Source organism: Gymnodraco acuticeps, unplaced genomic scaffold (genome assembly GCF_902827175.1).
Source record: "Gymnodraco acuticeps unplaced genomic scaffold, fGymAcu1.1, whole genome shotgun sequence".
NCBI lineage: Eukaryota > Metazoa > Chordata > Actinopteri > Perciformes > Bathydraconidae > Gymnodraco > Gymnodraco acuticeps.
Window position 1 is genome coordinate 1,896,314 of NW_022990270.1, and position 22,806 is coordinate 1,919,119.

General features: G+C 41.8%; 1 protein-coding gene across 1 annotated transcript; it reads right to left on the reverse strand.

Annotated features, from left to right (window-relative positions):
• Nucleotides 1–25: 25 nt before the first annotated feature.
• On the reverse strand, nucleotides 26–22,184 carry dpep2 (dipeptidase 2). The gene is made up of 11 exons (XM_034220831.1): nucleotides 22,104–22,184; nucleotides 20,289–20,443; nucleotides 20,064–20,190; nucleotides 19,775–19,904; nucleotides 16,963–17,113; nucleotides 16,413–16,482; nucleotides 15,453–15,629; nucleotides 6,394–6,478; nucleotides 6,230–6,305; nucleotides 1,956–2,091; nucleotides 26–1,281 (listed from the first exon to the last, which is right to left on the reverse strand). The coding sequence occupies exons 2-11, from the start codon at nucleotides 20,399–20,401 to the stop codon at nucleotides 1,075–1,077; spliced, it is 1,272 nt and encodes a 423-aa protein (XP_034076722.1). The 5' UTR covers nucleotides 20,402–20,443; nucleotides 22,104–22,184; the 3' UTR covers nucleotides 26–1,074.
• Between the last annotated feature and the right edge of the window lie 622 nt (nucleotides 22,185–22,806).

Here is a 22,806-nt window from a genome sequence, read left to right on the forward strand (position 1 = left end):
GACTCAAGAGCACAACCAGGCAAAAAAGGTTTTAGTCAAGCGTTTAATCCAAAAGGCAAAATAATACAGGCAAAGATAAAAAAAAATTACAGTCTGGAAGCAACGAAAAACAACCAACTAAGTTGGTACAAATGCTAAACAGCTAAAACTATAGCTTACTTTAGGAGAGTATCTTGGAGCACTTCCTGCTAGACAGACAAGAGAAACTGGTACTGACCAAGGCAACAGCACAGACTAAATCCACAGGAGAGGAGTAATGATTAGGGACAGCTGAGGCTCCTTGAGGCCAGGCAGGTGATTAACAGGGAAGGAAAACACACCAGGCGAGGGAGTGAGGCGATCAGCCAGGGCCCGGATGTGACAAGCAATACAAATGTGTTTTTTTGCAATTCAAATGTTGGCACATAATGCTTTTTTAATTATATTGGGAGTATTTTAGATAATTTAAGAGTATTTATGTTTGGCAAAGCTATTACATTAAATTGATTATGTGAACAAAAACATCATGGACATGGTGTAGATTGTAGAAGATAGAAAATACATTTCTATGTATGACAGTTTTTTCTGATTGGCAATAGGGTAGTATAGCTCACTTTAAAATACAGAACCTGTAAATCTCCAAAACATCTTATCATGCTATAAGAACATTTGCATTTATAAACTGCTCCCCCTGTACTGTACTAACACTTATTAAAATAACTTAATTTTATAGCAATAAATAGTTGAACATTCAAAATAAAGATTGCAAACAACTCACCAATGTAGCATTTGTGCAGTTGTATTGATCGGCGTCATTATTCACACTTATTATATCTCATAGAGATGGTGTCAGCCAAACAAATTCAGCAACAAATTAAATATGTAATAAATAGACTCCAAAACGAACTGAGTTCCTTTCAGAGGAATGATGATTAATGTATAGTTATAGATATATATACTTTATACAGAGGTGGTTTTTAACATTTGACGTGTAACCCCAAATGGGGTTACATGTCAAATGTATCTTTTTTTAAATGTATTATTTAAAAAATAATCCACTTTAAAAATCTAGCTGCAGCTGAACTTTCTAAGCACTCATTGAATCATGTGAAGGCTGGAGAGCAGCAGACCGATGGAGAGCATCAGCAGACCTTTTGGTTCCTGTCGGGCTCTGGAGGATCCGCTCCGGTCAGAGTGGCCTGTCGTGTCCGGAGGTCTGAGGACCAGCCTGCACGGGTTCTGCACCTCCTCCACAGAGATCTGGACCTCACTGGGCCCGGTGCTCTTCAACTGATCACGGACCTGTGGGAAAAGCAGTGACACAAGAGAGGGAGGATAGAAAACATGTACATTTTAGAACTTATCTTTGAAGTGTTGTTAGTTTTATATATCATTTCAAACTTGCAGTGCAAAGAAAGCATTTCATGGATAATAAATGATGCCTATAAGTCAATATTTGATGGTCAATCAATCTATTGCTATATTTAAAATTGTTATTTCAAACACAAGTAAAAAAAACACTTGAATACTATGTCATGAAGTAAGGTAGCTAAGACATAAAAATGGCCCCTTTACTTTAGGGAAAATACAATACATATAGTGACATTTTGTTTAGAGACCAATTAAATAACACATACTCTTCATATGTTCTACCAAGCATACATTATTTGTATTACATTACATGTCACTTGTTAGATGCTTTTATCCAAAGCGACTCACATATTCAATACTGTGGGCAATCCCCCCAGGAGCAATTTGGGGTGAAGTGTCCCAGGGACACAACGACATGCTGACTGCAGTGGGGTTTGAACCTGTGACCCTCTGATCCGAACACCAACGCTCAACCCACTGCACCACACGCCTCCATAATACTGTAGCAAAACACTCCTGTGGCTCAATTATGGAGAGCAAATGTACCCTTCATTTGTAAGGGAAGACTGTTTTTAGAAGCACAATCTCGTATTCCTGTAGCTCACCCTCTCGACCTCCTCGAACACTCGCAGGAAGTTCCTTCGAAGGACATCAGCTAACTCACTCTCCGTCCAGTTCCTCTGAAGGAGTTCCAGGATCAGGGCGGGATACTTTGACACATCCTCTAACCCTTGAGGAAAGCTGTTGATGAAAAACACATTTTAATTCATGGATACTTATTTTGCCAAGAAACCACTTATTCTGACACTTTTGGCTTATAACATTGCATACCATCATGAGTAGATAATAATCACACGAGTAATTCAATAAACACTTGTTAATGTATTCCTTCAATGTCATTTGTTTTGAGACATTCCTGTTTGGACTAGATTGTATCTGCCTGCAGGGGGAAAGTAGGTTTGTTGCAGAACGGTGCATTGAATCTGCTTTCCCCTTGCATTCAGATACAATCTAGTCCAAACAGGAATGTCTCAAAACAAATTACATACTGCAGCATCTCTATTTCTATGCCTGTTAGAAGTGCAAAGTTATTGATTTTCAGCCTGTTGACAGCAGAGACAGACAACGTGCTGATATCATTACAGGCAACAAAAGCACAATATTGATCTGTAGAGTGTTCACTCACTGTACTGGCATTAGCATCAGCATTAGCTGTGTTTTATTTTGGTTTCTCGGCATGTACGTCTCTGAAGATCCCCACTCATTCTACACTGAACAAAAATATAAACGCAACACTTTTGTTTTTGCTCCCATTTTTCATGAGATGAACTCAAAGATCTAAAACATTTTCTATATACACAAAATAACCATTTCTCTCAAATATTGTTCACAAATCTGAAAAACTCTGTGATAGTGAGCACTTCTCCTTTGCCGAGATAATCCATCCCACCTCACAGGTGTGGCATATCAAGATGCTGATTAGACAGCATGATTATTGCACAGGTGTGCCTTAGGCTGGCCACAATAAAAGGCCACTCTAAAATGTTCAGTTTTATCACACAGCACAATGCCACAGATGTCGCAAGTTTTGAGGGAGCGTGCAATTGGCATGCTGACAGCAGGAATGTCCACCAGAGCTGTTGCCCGTGAATTGAATGTTCATTTCTCTACCATAAGCCGTCCCCAAAGGCGTTTCAGAGAATTTGGCAGTACATCCAACTGGCCTCACAACCGCAGACCACGTGTAACCACACCAGCCCAGGACCTCCACATCCAGCATGTTCACCTCCAAGATCGTCTGAGACCAGCCACTCGGACAGCTGCTGCAACAATCGGTTTGCATAACCAAAGAATTTCTGCACAAACTGTCAGAAACCGTCTCAGGGAAGCTCATCTGCATGCTCGTCGTCCTCATCGGGGTCTCGACCTGACTCCGGTCGTCGTCGTAACCGACTTGAGTGGGCAAATGCTCACATTCGATGGCGTCTGGCACGTTGGAGAGGTGTTCTCTTCACGGATGAATCCCGGTTTTCACTGTTCAGGGCAGATGGCAGACAGCGTGTGTGTGGCGTCGTGTGGGTGAGCGGTTTTCTGATGTCAATGTTGTGAATCGAGTGGCCCATGGTGGTGGTGGGGTTATGGTATGGGCAGGCGTATGTTATGGACGACGAACACAGGTGCATTTTATTGATGGCATTGTGAATGCACAGAGATACCGTGAGGCGATCCTAAGGCCCATTGTTGTGCCATTCATCCACGACCATCACCTCATGTTGCAGCATGATAATGCACGGCCCCATGTTGCAAGGATCTGTACACAATTCCTGGAGGCTGAAAACATCCCAGTTCTTGCATGGCCAGCATACTCACCGGACATGTCACCCATTGAGCATGTTTGGGATGCTCTGGATCGGCGTATACGACAGCGTGTTCCAGTTCCTGCCAATATCCAGCAACTTGGCACAGCCATTGAAGAGGAGTGGACCAACATTCCACAGGCCACAATCAACAACCTGATCAACTCTATGCGAAGGAGATGTGTTGCACTGCGTGAGGCAAATGGTGGTCACACCAGATACTGACTGGTTTTTGGACCCCCCCAACAGAGTTGGGTGTAACGCGTTACAAAGTAACTAAGCGTTACTGTAATAATATTACTTTTGTCGGTAACGGAGTAGTGTAACGCGTTACTTTTATAATTCAGTAATCACACTATAGTTACTAACATTGCCCCGACACGCGTTACTTCTTTACTTTTATAAAATAATCACACTTACTGACAGACTAGAGGGGTTTCCGCCGCAGGTTTATATACATGTAGGCCTATGTAATCTGCGCGACTTGCGAGACCACATCTCCATGTGCAGTGCTGCATAAACATGGATGAGTCTTTCCCCGCTCAGAGACCCAGGTCGTCGCACGCATCTCTGCTTGTCTAGCTGACATCTCTCAGTGGATGTCTGCTCACCACCTCAAGCTCAACCTTGACAAGACTGAGCTGCTTTTCCTCCCGGGAAAAGATTGTCCCACTCTTGACCTAACAATCAACATCGGCACCTCTGTTGTTTCCCCGACTCAGACTGCAAGGAATCTGGGTGTGACCCTAGATAACAACCTGTCCTTCACTGCAAACATCGCTGCTACAACCCGTTGCTGCAGATACACGCTTTACAACATCAGGAAGATACGTCCCCAGCTGACCCAGAAAGCGACTCAGGTTCTGGTCCAGGCTCTCGTCATCTCACGCCTAGACTACTGCAACTCCCTCCTGGCTGGTCTACCTGCATGTGCCATCCGACCTCTGCAGCTCATCCAGAATGCAGCGGCTCGTCTGGTCTTCAACCTTCCTAAATTCTCCCACACCACTCCGCTCCTCCGCTCCCTTCACTGGCTTCCGGTAACTGCTAGAATCCACTTCAAGACACTGGTACTTGCTTACCGTGCTGCGTATGGATCTGGCCCTTCCTACATCCAGGACATGGTTAAACCGTACACCCCAGCGCGTGCACTACGCTCTGCATCAGCCAAACGACTCGCTGCGCCCTCGCTGCGAGGGAGACCCAAGTTCCCATCGGCGAAAACACGTGGGTTTGCTGTCCTGGCTCCAAGATGGTGGAATGAGCTCCCCATTGACATCAGGACGGCAGATAGCTTGCACATCTTCCGGCGCAAACTGAAAACTCATCTCTTTCGACTCCACTTCGAGCGATAGAACTATTAACAAAGCACTTTTATACCAATAAAGGACTGGCTTACCTAAAGCCAGTGGAGTAGCACTTGAAATGTTTGGCTCTATGAAACCTGATGTACTTATATGATTCTGTTTTCTTCAAGGTTGTGTCTTCCTGGTCGAATGTACTTATTGTAAGTCGCTTTGGATAAAAGCGTCAGCTAAATGCAATGTAATGTAATGTAATGTAATGTAATCTGTAAACTCCCTCACGGGGCCGCTCGCTCTCTTTTGTTGATCGCCCTTTCACGGGTGAACAGTTCAATGTCCCGCTTCATTGTAGGAATTCTGTCTCTACCACTTTAGTTTGACCATCTCTGTTACTAAATTATGGAATACTAAATACATAAGTAATTAGATACCTTACCGTTACTGCGCTCATAAAGAATGATAAGAATAATGCGTCTTGAACTGGTTTCATTAATTAGTGTCTTGACGTTTCACAGACTGTTAGCTTGTTGTGGTAGGCTGGTAGCCTATTTTAGAGCATATAAAAAGAAAGACTTGTGTTATGTCTTCCTTAATGCAATAGTAATTGGGGGTGCAAGTGGAGTCTCGCAGAGGCAAAACTGTGGCACGCACACTGTAGGTGCGCCGCAGTCTGCGTGATCTGCCTGTAGGGAGGGGCGGGCCGGCCCTGCGAGTAAAGTAACGAGTAAAGTAACGAGTTACTTTATGTAGAGAGTAACGAAGTAGTGTAATATATTACTTTTTTTTTTTTAAAGTAATATGTAATATATTACTTTTTTTTAGTAACGACCCCATCTCTGCCCCCCAATAAAGCAAAACTGCACGTTTCAGAGTGGCCTTTTATTGTGGCCAGCCTAAGGCACACCTGTGCAATAATCATGCTGTCTAATCAGCATCTTGATATGCCACACCTGTGAGGTGGGATGGGTTATCTCGGCAAAGGAGAAGTGCTCACTATCACAGATGTTTTCAGATTTGTGAACAATATTTGAGAGAAATGGTTATTTTGTGTATATAGAAAATGTTTTAGATCTTTGAGTTCATCTCATGAAAAATGGGAGCAAAAACAAAAGTGTTGCGTTTATATTTTTGTTCAGTGTAGTTATTTGATAGAAGATATTTAACTACTTTTAGCTCCTAGCTTTCTATAAGTTGTGTTTACAGGTGAACATATCTTACCTCACAGCCCCTTCATAGTCCCCTCCAACTCCTATTGACGCAGCTCCAATCACCTCCTTTATGTGGTCAAAATGGTCTGTGAAACCCAAGTGGAATATTAAATCAACCAACAAATAAGCAGATTTAATGTGTATAAAATATAAAAATCAACATGGATGCCTCACCAGCCACATGAGAGATGTTTGCTTCATCCCTGCAGGATATGAATTTGCTGTGGAGGTTCACCATGATCAGCCCCTGCTTCTTTTTCTGAAACACACAAAGCTCCAGTGAATAAACACACACACACACGCACACACACACACACACACACACACACACACACACACACACACACACACACACACACACACCACACACACACACACACACACACACCCACACACACACACACACACACACACACACACACACACACACACAGTGAAGCATCCGCTAAAATGTGCTATGTATGAATGCAATTTCCACACAAAAGTGGCCCTTATTTTGTCAGTGCTCTAAAGTTTAAACAAGGGTAATCAAGGGGCATTTTTACTGCAGGAGACACAAGTTCAGATAAGATGAAAGACCAAGGGCATTTTCGAGCAATAACGTTTAAAAGGCTTTCATCCGATGACTTTTTCATTATGAAGTTGTACATGTTAAGATGGAGCTGGGTTACATTACATGCACAAACAGCCTTCTTTAGGGTGGTGTAGCTGTTGTTTCTGTATCATTAACATTCATTAATTGTAGTTATTAGTGGAAAACATTCAGGTTTCTGCGTATGCAACCTCCAAACCTGCAGTGAACTAGCCTGCAGCGAACACACAATGCGTGGCATAATGAGAAACATGCCCACTCATGAAGGAACTAAGAAAGCACGAGTTGGGTTGAGGTTGAATTAGAACAATGTGTCTCAGTTACTTCACGGTTTGGATATTCAGTCTATTGGAACAACATGTTTATATATCAAACAACCCAGAACTTAATTGTGAATGTGTCTAATTACATCGTGAAATCAACATTAAGAATCGTTCTTTTGGACCTGTCTGCTGCATTCGACACGGTGAACCATCAGATCCTCCTTCGCACTCTCCAAAAACTTGGAGTTTCAGGCTCTGCACTTTCCCTCCTCACCTCATACCTCAAAGACCGTACCTACAGAGTAACTTGGAGAGGGTCCGAGTCCGACCCTTGTCAATTAACTACAGGGGTTCTTCTTGGTCCCCTCCTCTTCTCCTTGTACACAAACTCGCTCGGATCAGTCATTAGCCGGCATGGTTTTTCATACCACTGCTACGCTGACGACACCCAATGAATTCTGTCCTTTCCCCGCTCAGAGACCCAGGTCGTCGCACGCATCTCTGCTTGTCTAGCTGACATCTCTCAGTGGATGTCTGCTCACCACCTCAAGCTAAACCTTGACAAGACCAGTGCTGGAATTGGGCCGGTACTCACCGGTACGCAGTACCGGCACTTCTGGTTCTGACCCATGGAGTACCGGCACTTCTTGCTCAGTACCGGCATGCTGGCGGTACTCCGGTACTCATGCACCGTGCCAGTACTCAACACTCTCCCGCCGTTCTTATTATACATCCATATATATATATATACAGCCGCCCGGTACTCAGTAGATGCGTCATGAGGTGCCGAACGGACATTCTCATCGCTCTAACCGCTGGAGTTTCACAGCGGCTGTCAGCTGTTTACTCCTGTCATTCAAACAGAACGTGCTGGAGAGGGGGCGGGGCTTATCTTCTCCATGTAAATACTGTGGTGGAAACGACTATGTCAAAATTAACCTATTTGACCGTGATTTAATAGTAATACACGTTTCAAAATAATAATAATAATAATGCCGAAGTAACAACATACTGAAAACTGTTAGTAAAACCATGTTTTAATGCTTTACAATTTACATACCTAGATGCACGTGTGTTTTGTTTATGCAGTGCAACTCCCACCCAGTGGGTGGCTATGTAGAGTGATAGAACAGAGCAGGCACGCCCCCCGAGAGAAGGAAAGCAAGTCACGTCACAAATGAGCATTTCTAAAATGTTAGCATGGATTAATAAAAGTGCAAAAAGACAGCGGTTGTCGCCGGAAGAAACTTCAAATACAGAGAATGCTGTGCCTGTGTTGGAAATTGTGTCTGATGGGGAGCTTTCTTTGGTTGATCCTCCTGCTCCAAGTTCTAGTGCATTAGCATTAGCACTAGCTCCACCGCCTCCTCCAGAGCCTCTAACGTTAGCTGCTGCTGGCGCAACTGCCACCACCAACACCGGGCAAAGCGATGCACCTGACTGCTGGACAACGGACCAGGTGCAATATTTTTGCAAGACCAATGCATGGCTCCTTCTTAAAGATAAGAAGCTAGGATGTCGGATATGCAGAGATGTCAAATCTTTGGGAATACACACTGGACAAGGACTGAAACTGTCAACTGAATGGGGTGAGTGTGCAGTGTCTCATTTCGGTGTTGACAAGGGCAAACAACAAGCTAGCCTGAGAAAAAAAATCAAAGAACATAAAGAATCACAAGCCCATGTAAAAGCTGCTGACATCCTTACATCTGCTTCACATGAAACTATTCAACATCAAGTGCAGTCTATGCATAAATCTGAATTAGACCCACTATCAGAGTTTTTCGAACGGCATATAAAATTGGCAAACATAGCCGGCCATTCACAGACATGCCAATTGATTTGAATGTACAGAAACTGAATGGGCTGAACGTGGGCAGGGTTTTGCACTCCAATAAAACCTGTGGCGAAATCATCGACCACATAGCTCATGAGCTGAAGAAAAAAATGGCAAAAGACATTACAGAAAACCAAAGAAAACTCTGTGTTTTGGTCGATGAATCTACCACTATTAGTGGTAAAACGGTGCTTGTTGTGTGTCTACGCTCAGCATTAGCTGATGCTGAGCCCGAAACGTTTTTTTGGGAGCTGATCGAGTTGGATGGAACAACGGCTGATGACATCACAAAGGCGTTAATGGAGTGTCTTGGAAGAGATTTTAACGAGGACTTTTTAGGTCAGTTTTTCCGCAGTATGGTAGAGAATCTGAGACACAGAATGACTTCCACAACCTCCTCTCATGTCAGCACAAGAGAAATCCCATTACATGGCCGGGAGGCCCGGGACAATCAGCTAATCCAGGACATGAAAGTTATCCATCCTGGAAGTTGGCCTGAAGAGGAGTTAGACGTACAGTATGGGGACGTAGAGGTGCTACGTTTGTGCGAAGTGCTGAAAGTGGACAGAAGAGAGACTGTTCAGGGCTTTCGCGAATACAAGGAAACCAGGGCATCCCGTACACCTGCTGCCATGGAGCCTCTACTGAAAGCAGTCCGAACCATCGCTGTCTCCACTAGTGAGTGTGAGCGGGCATTCAGCTGCATGAACGATATCCTTACTGCAAAAAGGAATGCTCTCTCTGTCAGCCGACTGTCCAGCCTGGTTTTCATTAAATGTAATGGACCATCACTAGGACAGTTCAATCCGGAACAGTATGTGAGGTCCTGGCTGGCAAAGGGAAGGAGAAGTGCTGATGAAAGAGCCTGTCCAGCTCCAGCCCCTGATACTGATGTCCCCAAGGCCTTCTGGAGCCTTTTCTAACAATGTGAAGTATATTGCAAAGCAGCTCACCCAGTGAGAAGACTTTTGGCATAATGTGCCGATTTGTACAGATCCTGGAGATAGAAGGACTTCAGACCAACCAGGGAGTTATCTGATCAGCTTGGTGTTCAATGTAACTCTTTACCATGGCTCAGACTTTGTTACTTGCAGTTACAGTTTCTCATTTTAGATTGTGCAAATTTTGCATTTGTTTTTTACATGTTCTTTGTTCATGCTCTTTATCATTTTTCTGAGTTGGAAAGTTAGATTGCATCATAGTTTACTTTATACATATTTGTATTCTTCAGTGGTGAAGTATATTGCAAAGCAGCTCAGCCATGTGAGAAGACTTTTGGCACTTTTTCGTTTTTCGTTTTCTGAGTTGGAAAGTTAGATTGCATTCAAAATGTACAGAAATACTTAATTTTGTTAAAGCTTTTTATAAAAAATGCTTCTGACCAGAGCTTTGTTTCCTTGTCATTAATGTTGAACACCACCAGAGGGGCTCTCACCTGAAAGGTCTCTGCTTCATGTGTCTTCAGCAGAAGATCTAGACTTTGATTGCTATATTTTCAGTTAATATTGACCTTACTGAGCTTTAGCCATATCCGCTGCCAATCATAACAAATGTTAAGTACAGTGAACCTTTCTAAAATATACAGTAGTAAAGAGACAAACCCACCAGCATTATAGTAGCCAAATTCTTGTTTGTGGGCTGTATATATAAAATTGACTTGAAAAAGTTGCTGATTTTAGAGTACTGGCACCTTTTTCATTCCAATTCAAGCACTGGACAAGACTGAACTGCTTTTCCTTCCGGGAAAAGATTGTCCCACTCTTGACCTAACAATCAACATCGGCACCTCTGTTATTTCCCCAACTCAGACTGCAAGGAATCTGGGTGTGACCCTAGATAACAACCTGTCCTTCACTGCAAACATCGCTGCTACAACCCGTTGCTGCAGATACACGCTTTACAACATCAGGAGGATACGTCCCCAGCTGACCCAGAAAGCCACGCAGGTTCTGGTCTAGGCTCTTCAGTGCTGGAATTGGGCCGGTACTCACCGGTACGCAGTACCGGCACTTCTGGTTCTGACCCATGGAGTACCGGCACTTCTTGCTCAGTACCGGCATGCTGGCGGTACTCCGGTACTCATGCACCGTGCCAGTACTCAACACTCTCCCGCCGTTCTTATTATACATCCATATATATATATATACAGCCGCCCGGTACTCAGTAGATGCGTCATGAGGTGCCGAACGGACATTCTCATCGCTCTAACCGCTGGAGTTTCACAGCGGCTGTCAGCTGTTTACTCCTGTCATTCAAACAGAACGTGCTGGAGAGGGGGCGGGGCTTATCTTCTCCATGTAAATACTGTGGTGGAAACGACTATGTCAAAATTAACCTATTTGACCGTGATTTAATAGTAATACACGTTTCAAAATAATAATAATAATAATGCCGAAGTAACAACATACTGAAAACTGTTAGTAAAACCATGTTTTAATGCTTTACAATTTACATACCTAGATGCACGTGTGTTTTGTTTATGCAGTGCAACTCCCACCCAGTGGGTGGCTATGTAGAGTGATAGAACAGAGCAGGCACGCCCCCGAGAGAAGGAAAGCAAGTCACGTCACAAATGAGCATTTCTAAAATGTTAGCATGGATTAATAAAAGTGCAAAAAGACAGCGGTTGTCGCCGGAAGAAACTTCAAATACAGAGAATGCTGTGCCTGTGTTGGAAATTGTGTCTGATGGGGAGCTTTCTTTGGTTGATCCTCCTGCTCCAAGTTCTAGTGCATTAGCATTAGCACTAGCTCCGCCGCCTCCTCCAGAGCCTCTAACGTTAGCTGCTGCTGGCGCAACTGCCACCACCAACACCGGGCAAAGCGATGCACCTGACTGCTGGACAACGGACCAGGTGCAATATTTTTGCAAGACCAATGCATGGCTCCTTCTTAAAGATAAGAAGCTAGGATGTCGGATATGCAGAGATGTCAAATCTTTGGGAATACACACTGGACAAGGACTGAAACTGTCAACTGAATGGGGTGAGTGTGCAGTGTCTCATTTCGGTGTTGACAAGGGCAAACAACAAGCTAGCCTGAGAAAAAAAATCAAAGAACATAAAGAATCACAAGCCCATGTAAAAGCTGCTGACATCCTTACATCTGCTTCATGTGAAACTATTCAACATCAAGTGCAGTCTATGCATAAATCTGAATTAGACCCACTATCAGAGTTTTTCGAACGGCATATAAAATTGGCAAACATAGCCGGCCATTCACAGACATGCCAATTGATTTGAATGTACAGAAACTGAATGGGCTGAACGTGGGCAGGGTTTTGCACTCCAATAAAACCTGTGGCGAAATCATCGACCACATAGCTCATGAGCTGAAGAAAAAAATGGCAAAAGACATTACAGAAAACCAAAGAAAACTCTATGTTTTGGTCGATGAATCTACCACTATTAGTGGTACAACGGTGCTTGTTGTGTGTCTACGCTCAGCATTAGCTGATGCTGAGCCCGAAACGTTTTTTTGGGAGCTGATCGAGTTGGATGGAACAACGGCTGATGACATCACAAAGGCGTTAATGGAGTGTCTTGGAAGAGATTTTAACGAGGACTTTTTAGGTCAGTTTTTCCGCAGTATGGTAGAGAATCTGAGACACAGAATGACTTCCACAACCTCCTCTCATGTCAGCACAAGAGAAATCCCATTACATGGCCGGGAGGCCCGGGACAATCAGCTAATCCAGGACATGAAAGTTATCCATCCTGGAAGTTGGCCTGAAGAGGAGTTAGACGTACAGTATGGGGACGTAGAGGTGCTACGTTTGTGCGAAGTGCTGAAAGTGGACAGAAGAGAGACTGTTCAGGGCTTTCGCGAATACAAGGAAACCAGGGCATCCCGTACACCTGCTGCCATGGAGCCTCTACTGAAAGCAGTCCGAACCATCGCTGTCTCCACTAGTGAGTGTGAGCGGGCATTCAGCTGCATGAACGATATCCTTACTGCAAAAAGGAATGCTCTCTCTGTCAGCCGACTGTCCAGCCTGGTTTTCATTAAATGTAATGGACCATCACTAGGACAGTTCAATCCGGAACAGTATGTGAGGTCCTGGCTGGCAAAGGGAAGGAGAAGTGCTGATGAAAGAGCCTGTCCAGCTCCAGCCCCTGATACTGATGTCCCCAAGGCCTTCTGGAGCCTTTTCTAACAATGTGAAGTATATTGCAAAGCAGCTCACCCAGTGAGAAGACTTTTGGCATAATGTGCCGATTTGTACAGATCCTGGAGATAGAAGGACTTCAGACCAACCAGGGAGTTATCTGATCAGCTTGGTGTTCAATGTAACTCTTTACCATGGCTCAGACTTTGTTACTTGCAGTTACAGTTTCTCATTTTAGATTGTGCAAATTTTGCATTTGTTTTTACATGTTCTTTGTTCATGCTCTTTATCATTTTTCTGAGTTGGAAAGTTAGATTGCATCATAGTTTACTTTATACATATTTGTATTCTTCAGTGGTGAAGTATATTGCAAAGCAGCTCAGCCATGTGAGAAGACTTTTGGCACTTTTTCGTTTTTCGTTTTCTGAGTTGGAAAGTTAGATTGCATTCAAAATGTACAGAAATACTTAATTTTGTTAAAGCTTTTTATAAAAAATGCTTCTGACCAGAGCTTTGTTTCCTTGTCATTAATGTTGAACACCACCAGAGGGGCTCTCACCTGAAAGGTCTCTGCTTCATGTGTCTTCAGCAGAAGATCTAGACTTTGATTGCTATATTTTCAGTTAATATTGACCTTACTGAGCTTTAGCCATATCCGCTGCCAATCATAACAAATGTTAAGTACAGTGAACCTTTCTAAAATATACAGTAGTAAAGAGACAAACCCACCAGCATTATAGTAGCCAAATTCTTGTTTGTGGGCTGTATATATAAAATTGACTTGAAAAAGTTGCTGATTTTAGAGTACTGGCACCTTTTTCATTCCAATTCAAGCACTGCTCGTCATCTCACGCCTAGACTACTGCAACTCCCTCCTGGCTGGTCTACCTGCATGTGCCATCCGACCTCTGCAGCTCATCCAGAATGCAGCGGCTCGTCTGGTCTTCAACCTTCCAAAATGTTCCCACACCACGCCGCTCCTCCGCTCCCTTCACTGGCTTCCGGTAACTGCTAGAATCCACTTCAAGACAATGGTACTTGCGTACCATGTTGCGAATGGATCTGGCCCTTCCTACATCCAGGACATGGTTAAACCGTTCACCCCAGCGCGTGCACTACGCTCTGCATCAGCCAAACGACTCGCTGCACCCTCGCTGCGAGGGGGACCCAAGTTCCCATCAGCAAAAACACGTGGGTTTGCTATCCTGGCTCCAAAATGGTGGAATGAGCTCCCCATTGAAATCAGGACAGCAGAAAGCCTGCACATCTTCCGGCGCAGACTGAAAACTCATCTCTTTCGACTCCACTTTGAGCGATAGAACTATTAACAAAGCACTTATATACTAATAAAGGACTGGCTTAGCTATAGCCAGTTGAGTAGCACTTGAAATGTTTGGCTCTATGAAACCTGATTACCAGTACTTATATGATTCTGTTTTCTTCAAGGTTGTGTCTTCCTGGTCGAATGCACTTATTGTAAGTCGCTTTGGATAAAAGCGTCAGCTAAATGCAATGTAATGTAATGTAATGTAAAAAGAATGATGTGCTGTTCTGAAGTGGCTATTTCCATGCATAGCAAATACTTCAATAATTATACTACTGCTTTTTCAAAGAACATATACATTTGTACTGACTGAGTCACAAGGAGATGTTATTAACTACAGTATTTTAACATTAATTCTTCGAGTTGTGTTCATTACAAACTGAGAAGATTAATGAAGCATGGGATAGGACCAACTCATAATGTTGTACAAAGGAGAAAAAGAGCTAGAGGTGACAGAGATGAATCTTTAGTTGAAAGCAAAGTACAGTTCATATAAACAAATGTAGCAGACGAAGTGGGAAGAATGAAGAATTTAGAAATGCATTGGTGCATACAGCTGACACTGAATAAGGGCATAGACTCACGTCAGCATAGAAACTCTACAACAACCAAGATGGGGCCTTCCACCTTTTCCGACTGCAAAAATAATTTTGTATCGGAAACTGCTCCACACAGTCAACTAACTGCCAATTACAACAGTCTAAAATAAACACAGTGAAAGTTAATCTACTGTAGATCCTAAAGTTCCTTTGTGCGTCATAACCAGACAGGCATTTCATGTTTGCTCAGTATGTGGTGACACCAGAGAGGAAATTATTGGGAAGCCAACACGGGTAAGGAAATGATGACATGTTGACTTTTGTTACCCTGCACATTCAGAATAAATTATAGTGACTGTTAGTAGGCAGAAATGTAATAATTGTTTAAAAGTGGAAATCCTTTCTGCATTTGTTCCCCTTGATACACAAAACACTAATGAAAACAGATTGAATGTTCTTTGTCAGAGGTTTAAATACAAATCATAATTACAATCAATGAATCAGTGACTTCATACGTTTTAATCAAGCAACTAAGCAAGCGATTAATCATTCAGTGAATTGGTTTTCTCACCAGCTCTTGCAGCAGCCAGTCAGGTACGTTACGTTCATGGTTGCAGATGGAGAAGGAAGATGAATGGCTAAAAATAACTGGTGCCCTAGAATGCTTCAGCGCCGCCCAGGCCGTTTCCCAAGAAGTGTGGGAAAGATCCACAATCATTCCCAGTCTGTTCATCTCCTCCACCACGGCCTCGGAAAAACACAATCAAGAGCCACTTGATCAAAAATGGGAAGGAAGTAAGGCCAACATCAGGAGATGGTTACATACATATTAACACACTCATGCAAACACCTTGGGGAAGTCCTACATGGTGATACAATCACCATGTAGGACTGTTGGGTCAACTGAATAGGAAAAGCACTCTTAACATGGGATTTCAAGTTGTTTACATTGTACAACAGCATAACTATAAATAAATAACATGTGTTTAAAGGGCTTGCACGTCAAATTTGGGTTACAGCAGTTTCTCTGTAAACAGCCTCTTGTCAACAGAGTGTTTAGTATGCACCGCATTAATCAACTTAAATGGTAACAAGGTCCACTTTCTTTGGAACAATTCAATACTGTTTCAGTGTCTCGCGGCTGGAAAATGCTATCATATCCTCTGCATTTGGATTTTGAGAGAGCTTTATCACTCTGATAACTCCCTGATGACATGTATGGAGGCCAATGTATGTTACACAGTTTACTCTACTGTGTCTCTATTATATACTACAACTTTAACATGTTGTGACTGGTTACTTTAAAGACCCTAGTCAGTACCTATACAGTCAATGACAAAACTATGAATCAAAACTTAAAGAAATAATTGTGTAAGCAATCATTGTCATTTCTATCTTCATCTTAAATATAGAGCAGATGGTGTGCTCTAATAACATCCGAAAAAGCAGGCCAAAAATCAGCAAACATGCTTTGTTGAATATAATAAACAAACCAAGTTGTTGATCTACTGTAAGTAAAGATTAAGCTTACCTTTCCAAAGTGTGTCAGGCTGTTGTTCTGTCTTTGATAGACATTGTACAGTTTTGAAGAGGATTCAGCCCTGCATCGAAACAGAGTATTGTCAAAGCCACAAAACATGAAGTTGTACGGGTTGCGTTTATCTCACTTGCATAACATTTTAAATATATCCAAGTCCTGCTTCATTTAGGACAACCTTTGGGCACTAACACAATGTCAAGTTTCAAAGAGAGTACACATTAATTTGCATGGAGGGAAATGTAATTGACCTTTCCATTCAGTCAACCCTGTAACTAAATATGTAATCTTACATGTAGCAACACAAGCTTCTGTAAGGAATAGTTCTGTTAGGGTGTGAGCCAAATGACAAAATGACTTAGAAAACATTGTGTTTTATACCTTAAGTATATTTAATTGAAAATCTGAATATCTTATCAAGTCACTGATCCTGTTTTGCTGTATTTATAGTATAGATAGTTTGTTAAATCATGTGGCCATCATTGAATTCTGCAACATAAGACTAAATGTAAAATAAAGCATTAAGAATAAATCTCTTGATTACCATGGTGTATTGCAGGTGTGTGTGAGCGCCATGGAGCGGACCCCAAGTTGGTAAAACATCCGCAGGGCTGGCAGGCTGCTGTCGATGGAGTGACCCCCCTCAAGACTGATCAGACAGGCTATTTTACGATTCATTTCAGAATGCTTAATCTCTGCAGTGACAGAAACACACATGAATGAAACGTACAACAAACCTAATTATTTATTTGTTTTAATTACTTGTTAGTAAGGAGGTATGATTCAAATCTCATAATAATTATAATTATAAATGCCTTTTTTTTCGTTATTTTTCTTCTTGATGTACAAACACACATACATCCAGGGGTTAAATTGGGATTTGATATGTGGGGGGGCTCTGCGTGGAGGTGCGAGAGGGGGGCGGAGGTCGAGGATCTCATTATTTGACCTTCAGGGATATACACTGTGGCCCTAAATCAACTGCTCCATTATCTGTATCAAATACACACATTGATGCCACCAAATGTCACAATAAAAATAGAAAGTACTAATAAACTAGAATTCATTTACATCTTAAATTATTAATATATACACAAAAAAAGGTTTACAAATATCCAACCTTCACATTGCTTTTTTAAATCAACACTGCTCTGCACACTTGCTAAAGAACATTTGTGTGGAAATCTCAATTCATTTGTAGGGCTGCGTGAGTATGGCCAAAAGTATGGGAGTAAATCTCACTGTTAACTATTTAATCATCACCAAATTATGTGTTATTATGACCGATCATAACTCAGCTTTATGCAGACATACATTTAACATGCATGGTGTACATGGCCGTTTTTTGGCATAGGCGACATAGGCGGTCGCCTAGGGCGCCAGATCTGGGGGGCCGCTGCGCTGGCAGCTCTGGGAGGGAAAAAACCATTTTTGACTGTTTGCGCTCATCCTAATCTTCAGCCTTGATGTAACACCATTCATAATTAAGTCAAGGTAACACCCTTTTCACCCTGGTTACACTTTTCATTTGCCCTGTACGATGGGCGCTGTAAGTGATGAAAGTGGGGGGTGTTGGCTTATCAGGGGTCCGCAGCTCACAGCCAAATTGGGCGTGGGAGCGAGCAAGAGAGATATATGCAATTTATGTAAACAAATATTTCCAAGGCACTCCTTTATAATTATTTGGATAAACAGGTTTGAAATCATTTCAATGTATACTATAGGACAGTAAACCAAAAATATCGTTTAAAACTTGAGATAAAAAAATATGCATAAATAAATGTTAACTAGGTAAAATAAGATATGAATGAACAACAAAAATAAGTTAAATGTATTTGTTATTGGCTGTGGTAGGTTATTGGTTATGTTCACATATTTGGTTATTAAAATGTAAACCGATCTTTGTCATATGGGTGTTTTAGAGTTGTACCCCCTAGATCTATCTCTAGTAATGTGTGCTTAAAGTGCACCAGATTGAAGCATTTTGCTTTAAATGTTCAAACATTTCTTCCCGGGGGGGAATACCCCCAGACCCCCCTAGAGGATGTGACGTCCACACCCCAATTAAAACATGTTCATACAATACTGAATACATTTGAAACCTTTTTGATGTATATTACCTATGTCAATACGTTTCTGTTTTTGTAGTGTATGAAGAGATTTTTCATTTATTCTTTATATATTCTATTGTGTATTCCTTGGATACTTTTATCTTTTCTACTGTACGATTGAAGTAAATGTGGGAAGCGTTTAACAACAGCCATTTACTTCAAAGATTTTTCTCAATGTTATTCTTATTTTTGTTAATCCTGGAAGAATGCCAGAAAAAAAGACATTCTCTTCAAGAATTAAAAAAAAACATGACATTAGTAATTGTGATAACAAATTAAATAAGTTGTTAGGTTAAGTCAGGGCCGGTTTTTGGCATAGGCGGTCGCCTAGGGCGCCAGATCTGGGGGGGGGGGGGGGGGGGGGCGCTGCGCTGGCAGCTCTGGGCGGGTGCCAGCAAATATATCGCCTAGGGCAGCACATTTGTTAGAACCGGCCCTGATGGTGTAGGAAACGGGCTCCGTGTTACAAGACGGGTCGGGGTTTGGCAGTACCGCTGCAGACTCTCTGCACACACACACACACACACACACACACACACACACACACACACACACACACACACACACACACACACCACACACACACACACACACACACACACACACACCACACACACACACACACACACACACACACACACACACCGCTGCAGATTCTCTGCACGAAGGAGCCACGGTGCTGCAGCTCCTGATCGGAGCAGAGACACACGTTCACTAATCGGAAAAACTATATCCTGTCACAGAGATCTGCTATTTTAAAGTAAAGTCAACACATATTGACTCTAAATAAAGTCTATATTAAGAACGAGAGATGTTTTAACATGTGGCTTAAACAAATGACAAATGAGCGAGGGTAATGACGTCAGAGCATCATCCTATATGTGCCGGGGCTGAGCCCCGGACAGCCCCGGCCCAATTTAACCCCTGCATACATCACATGTAAACAGATGTGAGTAAAATGGGTCGCCAGGTAGTTGGGGGTTTGGTGCCTTATTCAAGGATCCCTTTGAAGGGCAGGGGATGAACAGAAACTAGAGCTTTCATGGCTCTTTTTCAAATATGCACCACACAGTAATTAAGATAAACTTAAGAGTATGGATTAATAAGTCAAAGAATGTATGATGTGTCTGTGTATAAAGTCATTGAAACAATAAACAGACTGAATCATGATTGTAAAAATGACATAAAAAACGTTTTCATCTCTAGTGTTCTGTTTGTAAATTGCCCTGTTGAGGTGTACTATACCCTGGGTAGATGTGACCAGCTCAAAGTCCTGGTACTCAGTGCACATGCGTCGGACCACATCTATTTGTTCCAGAGCCAGCCGCACGGCATCCTTCTCCTGGGCCCAACACATCACATAGACTGCAAACATCTGACAAAGGGAAGAGGACGGGACACAAGAGTGTCACTGAGGTGCTGCTCTAGGTTTGATCATTTTACAGCTTTGTAGATGCTTTTATTCAACATGTACTATATGGAGCAATCCATACTTTAGAACAAATCAGTGTCAGGAGTGATTCAATTGAAATACCTGCGTCTGTACATGGCCTGCTTGGAGACGGTTGATGTCGGTGGCCACATTGCTAACATTATGAAGGTCAATTTGGCTCAGACGATTGTTGTGAAGTTTCCTCAGCTGAAGAGCAAGGTCATTATGACTGATAGATGGAGAGAAATGGTGTCAGAAAAAAGGAAGGGCATTGAAAGGCTTTTTTCTATTCCATTAATTCACTTTCACAAACTATACAGCATTTACCCATCAATGAGAGGATACTTGGACATCAAGTCACGTACTCTATCTCTGTCAGAGTATCCAGAGATAACACAACAGAGAGAGGAGAGGACCACCAGATGCCCCACAGACTTCATCCAGGATCAGCTTGGAGCACTTGTTACCCAAGAAGGCATATTCTGAGGAGAAAAACACACCAGCACAGTACAGTTAGAATCACAGCTGTCTATTGTCTATTTTGGCATTATAATTTAGTAAGGAAGGAAACTAACTTCCCTGCACAGATAACACATTAGGGCTGCTCGATTATGGCAAAAATCATAATCTCGATTATTTGGGTCAATAATTGATATCACGATTATTAAAAACGATTATCCATTTACTTTGAAAACATCCATTTATTGAAAAAAAAAAGTTTAAACAGGATGTTTTTAACAGTTGATTACCCTGAACTTTAAGTATAATTCAACTGAAAAACCAATAAAAATAAATAATAATTAAAATAAATAATCGTTTTATTTCAATTATGTTGTTTTCATAATCGTTGCAAGCCAAAATCGTAATTGCGATTAAAATACGATTAATTGAGCAGCCCTATAACCAGGGTTGCCAACTCTCACGCATCTGGCGTGTGACACACGCTTTCACTCTCAATCTCACGCTCTCACGCTGCCCAAACTATTCTCACGCCAAAAACAAGATGAACCGGCGATCGTTTTTGGTTGGTTATTTACAACGTTGAGTATCTGGCCCGGCGGTAACGATCCGCTCCCTCCCCGCCCCCACCACCACGTTAACAGACAGCAGAGCAGTGGGAGCCGGTTGGTCAATCCCCAACCCGTATTGCGCATGCGCAGATCTAAGATCCAGTAGAAATTATAAAAAGTAAAAGTCTGCTGGTTATTGTTCTACTAGGCCAAAAATAGAGTCAAAGAGTATATGAGAGTGAGAGTGCGTTAATTAATATATTTGGCAGTTTGGAGTAAGTCTGTAGATGTGTTTGTGTTTCATGTATAGGCCTCTCATGATAATTAATTTTGTTGGATACATTTTCCCGGAAATTATTGCGATAAACGATAATATCGTCGGCACCGTTGTATGACCATTTTAGACCACTGACATAATGATAATATATAATAATAATTCAAGTACATCCTTTCAAACTGCTAGTCACATCCTCATGTAAATGGCAATTTATGGAGGTCAGAAAAGTTATGGAGTTCATTTTTGTTTATCGTACGATAAGTCAATGAATTGCTTATCGCGACAGGCCTATGCACACAATAAAACAGTGGAAACAAACATGTGTTTGACTTTCATTAGTGAATGAAACTTTGTGCCCTTTATAGTCTGTGTCCAATATTGTGTATTTGTATATATTGTATATATATCATATATATATATGCTAAGGTCCCGCTACTGACACGATAGCAGTCATTTAGTGCGCATATGTGTAATTAAACCCATGATCTCAAAATCTCACTCCAGCCAGGTACCCAAAGTTGGCAACCCTGCTATAACACATTACAATAGCAGCTGGAAATACAACATTACAGCATCTTATAAAAAGTACTGCTTCACATCTCATGTAGTTTGAAGTCCCACTTGTTAGATTACACTATACTGATGAGATCAAACTCCTTTTCATTGTATGAATGTATGTGTACTCACTATTTATTATTACGAAAACACAGTAAGACCACACAAACACAGTATGTAAAATACCTGAAAACACCCACTGGAAAATAAAGCAATGATGCATGTTCATTTACAATAATATGTATATCTATATAATAGCGGGAAACTATATAATATATACAACAAAAATAATTAACTTACATGCCAGGACGTTTTAAAGGAGCTTGTTCAACAACTGCATTCAAACAGTGTGAACTTTCCAGGTCTCCACCCTAGTAAAACAAAACACAAGCAGATGTACTCAGTGCTGCGTTCAAGTCCACGCAAAAATAATACGCATTCATAAAGTTTGAGTGTTATTCCGACGTGTTTACCTGTAACAAAGTATGTGCTTAGCTAATAGATACATATGATATTGACAGTAGAAAAAGCAGTATCTCTAAATGGACTAATCATCGCCCCTTCTTTATTTAAAAATCTATAGTGTTGCAGTGACTGTAACAAACGATAATTACAAATCAGAAAACAGGTGGCTCTATAGAAGCTATACAATTAAACTGTTGGGAACAAGTACATATTTCGTTTTTTATATTTTTCAATTGCAGTTTTATTCATTTACTTATTTATTTCACTGCGTTGCAATACGATGTAAGGATTTACGAGGAGCTTTTGAATGCACCATGGAGACCTGTGGATTTGATGTTGCCATCTGTTGGGCAAATAATGTTATCGCTACCATAAAAGGACAATTGCCCACTTACTGCCTTGTAATCTGTGTTTTAGATGTACACAGAGTTACTGTTCATGTTTATAAAGATTTATATTATTTTACAACAAACAAAGACTGAGTAGTTGGAAGCTAGTATACGTCAAAATCAACTGGGCAAATTGTTTTATTTCTTGT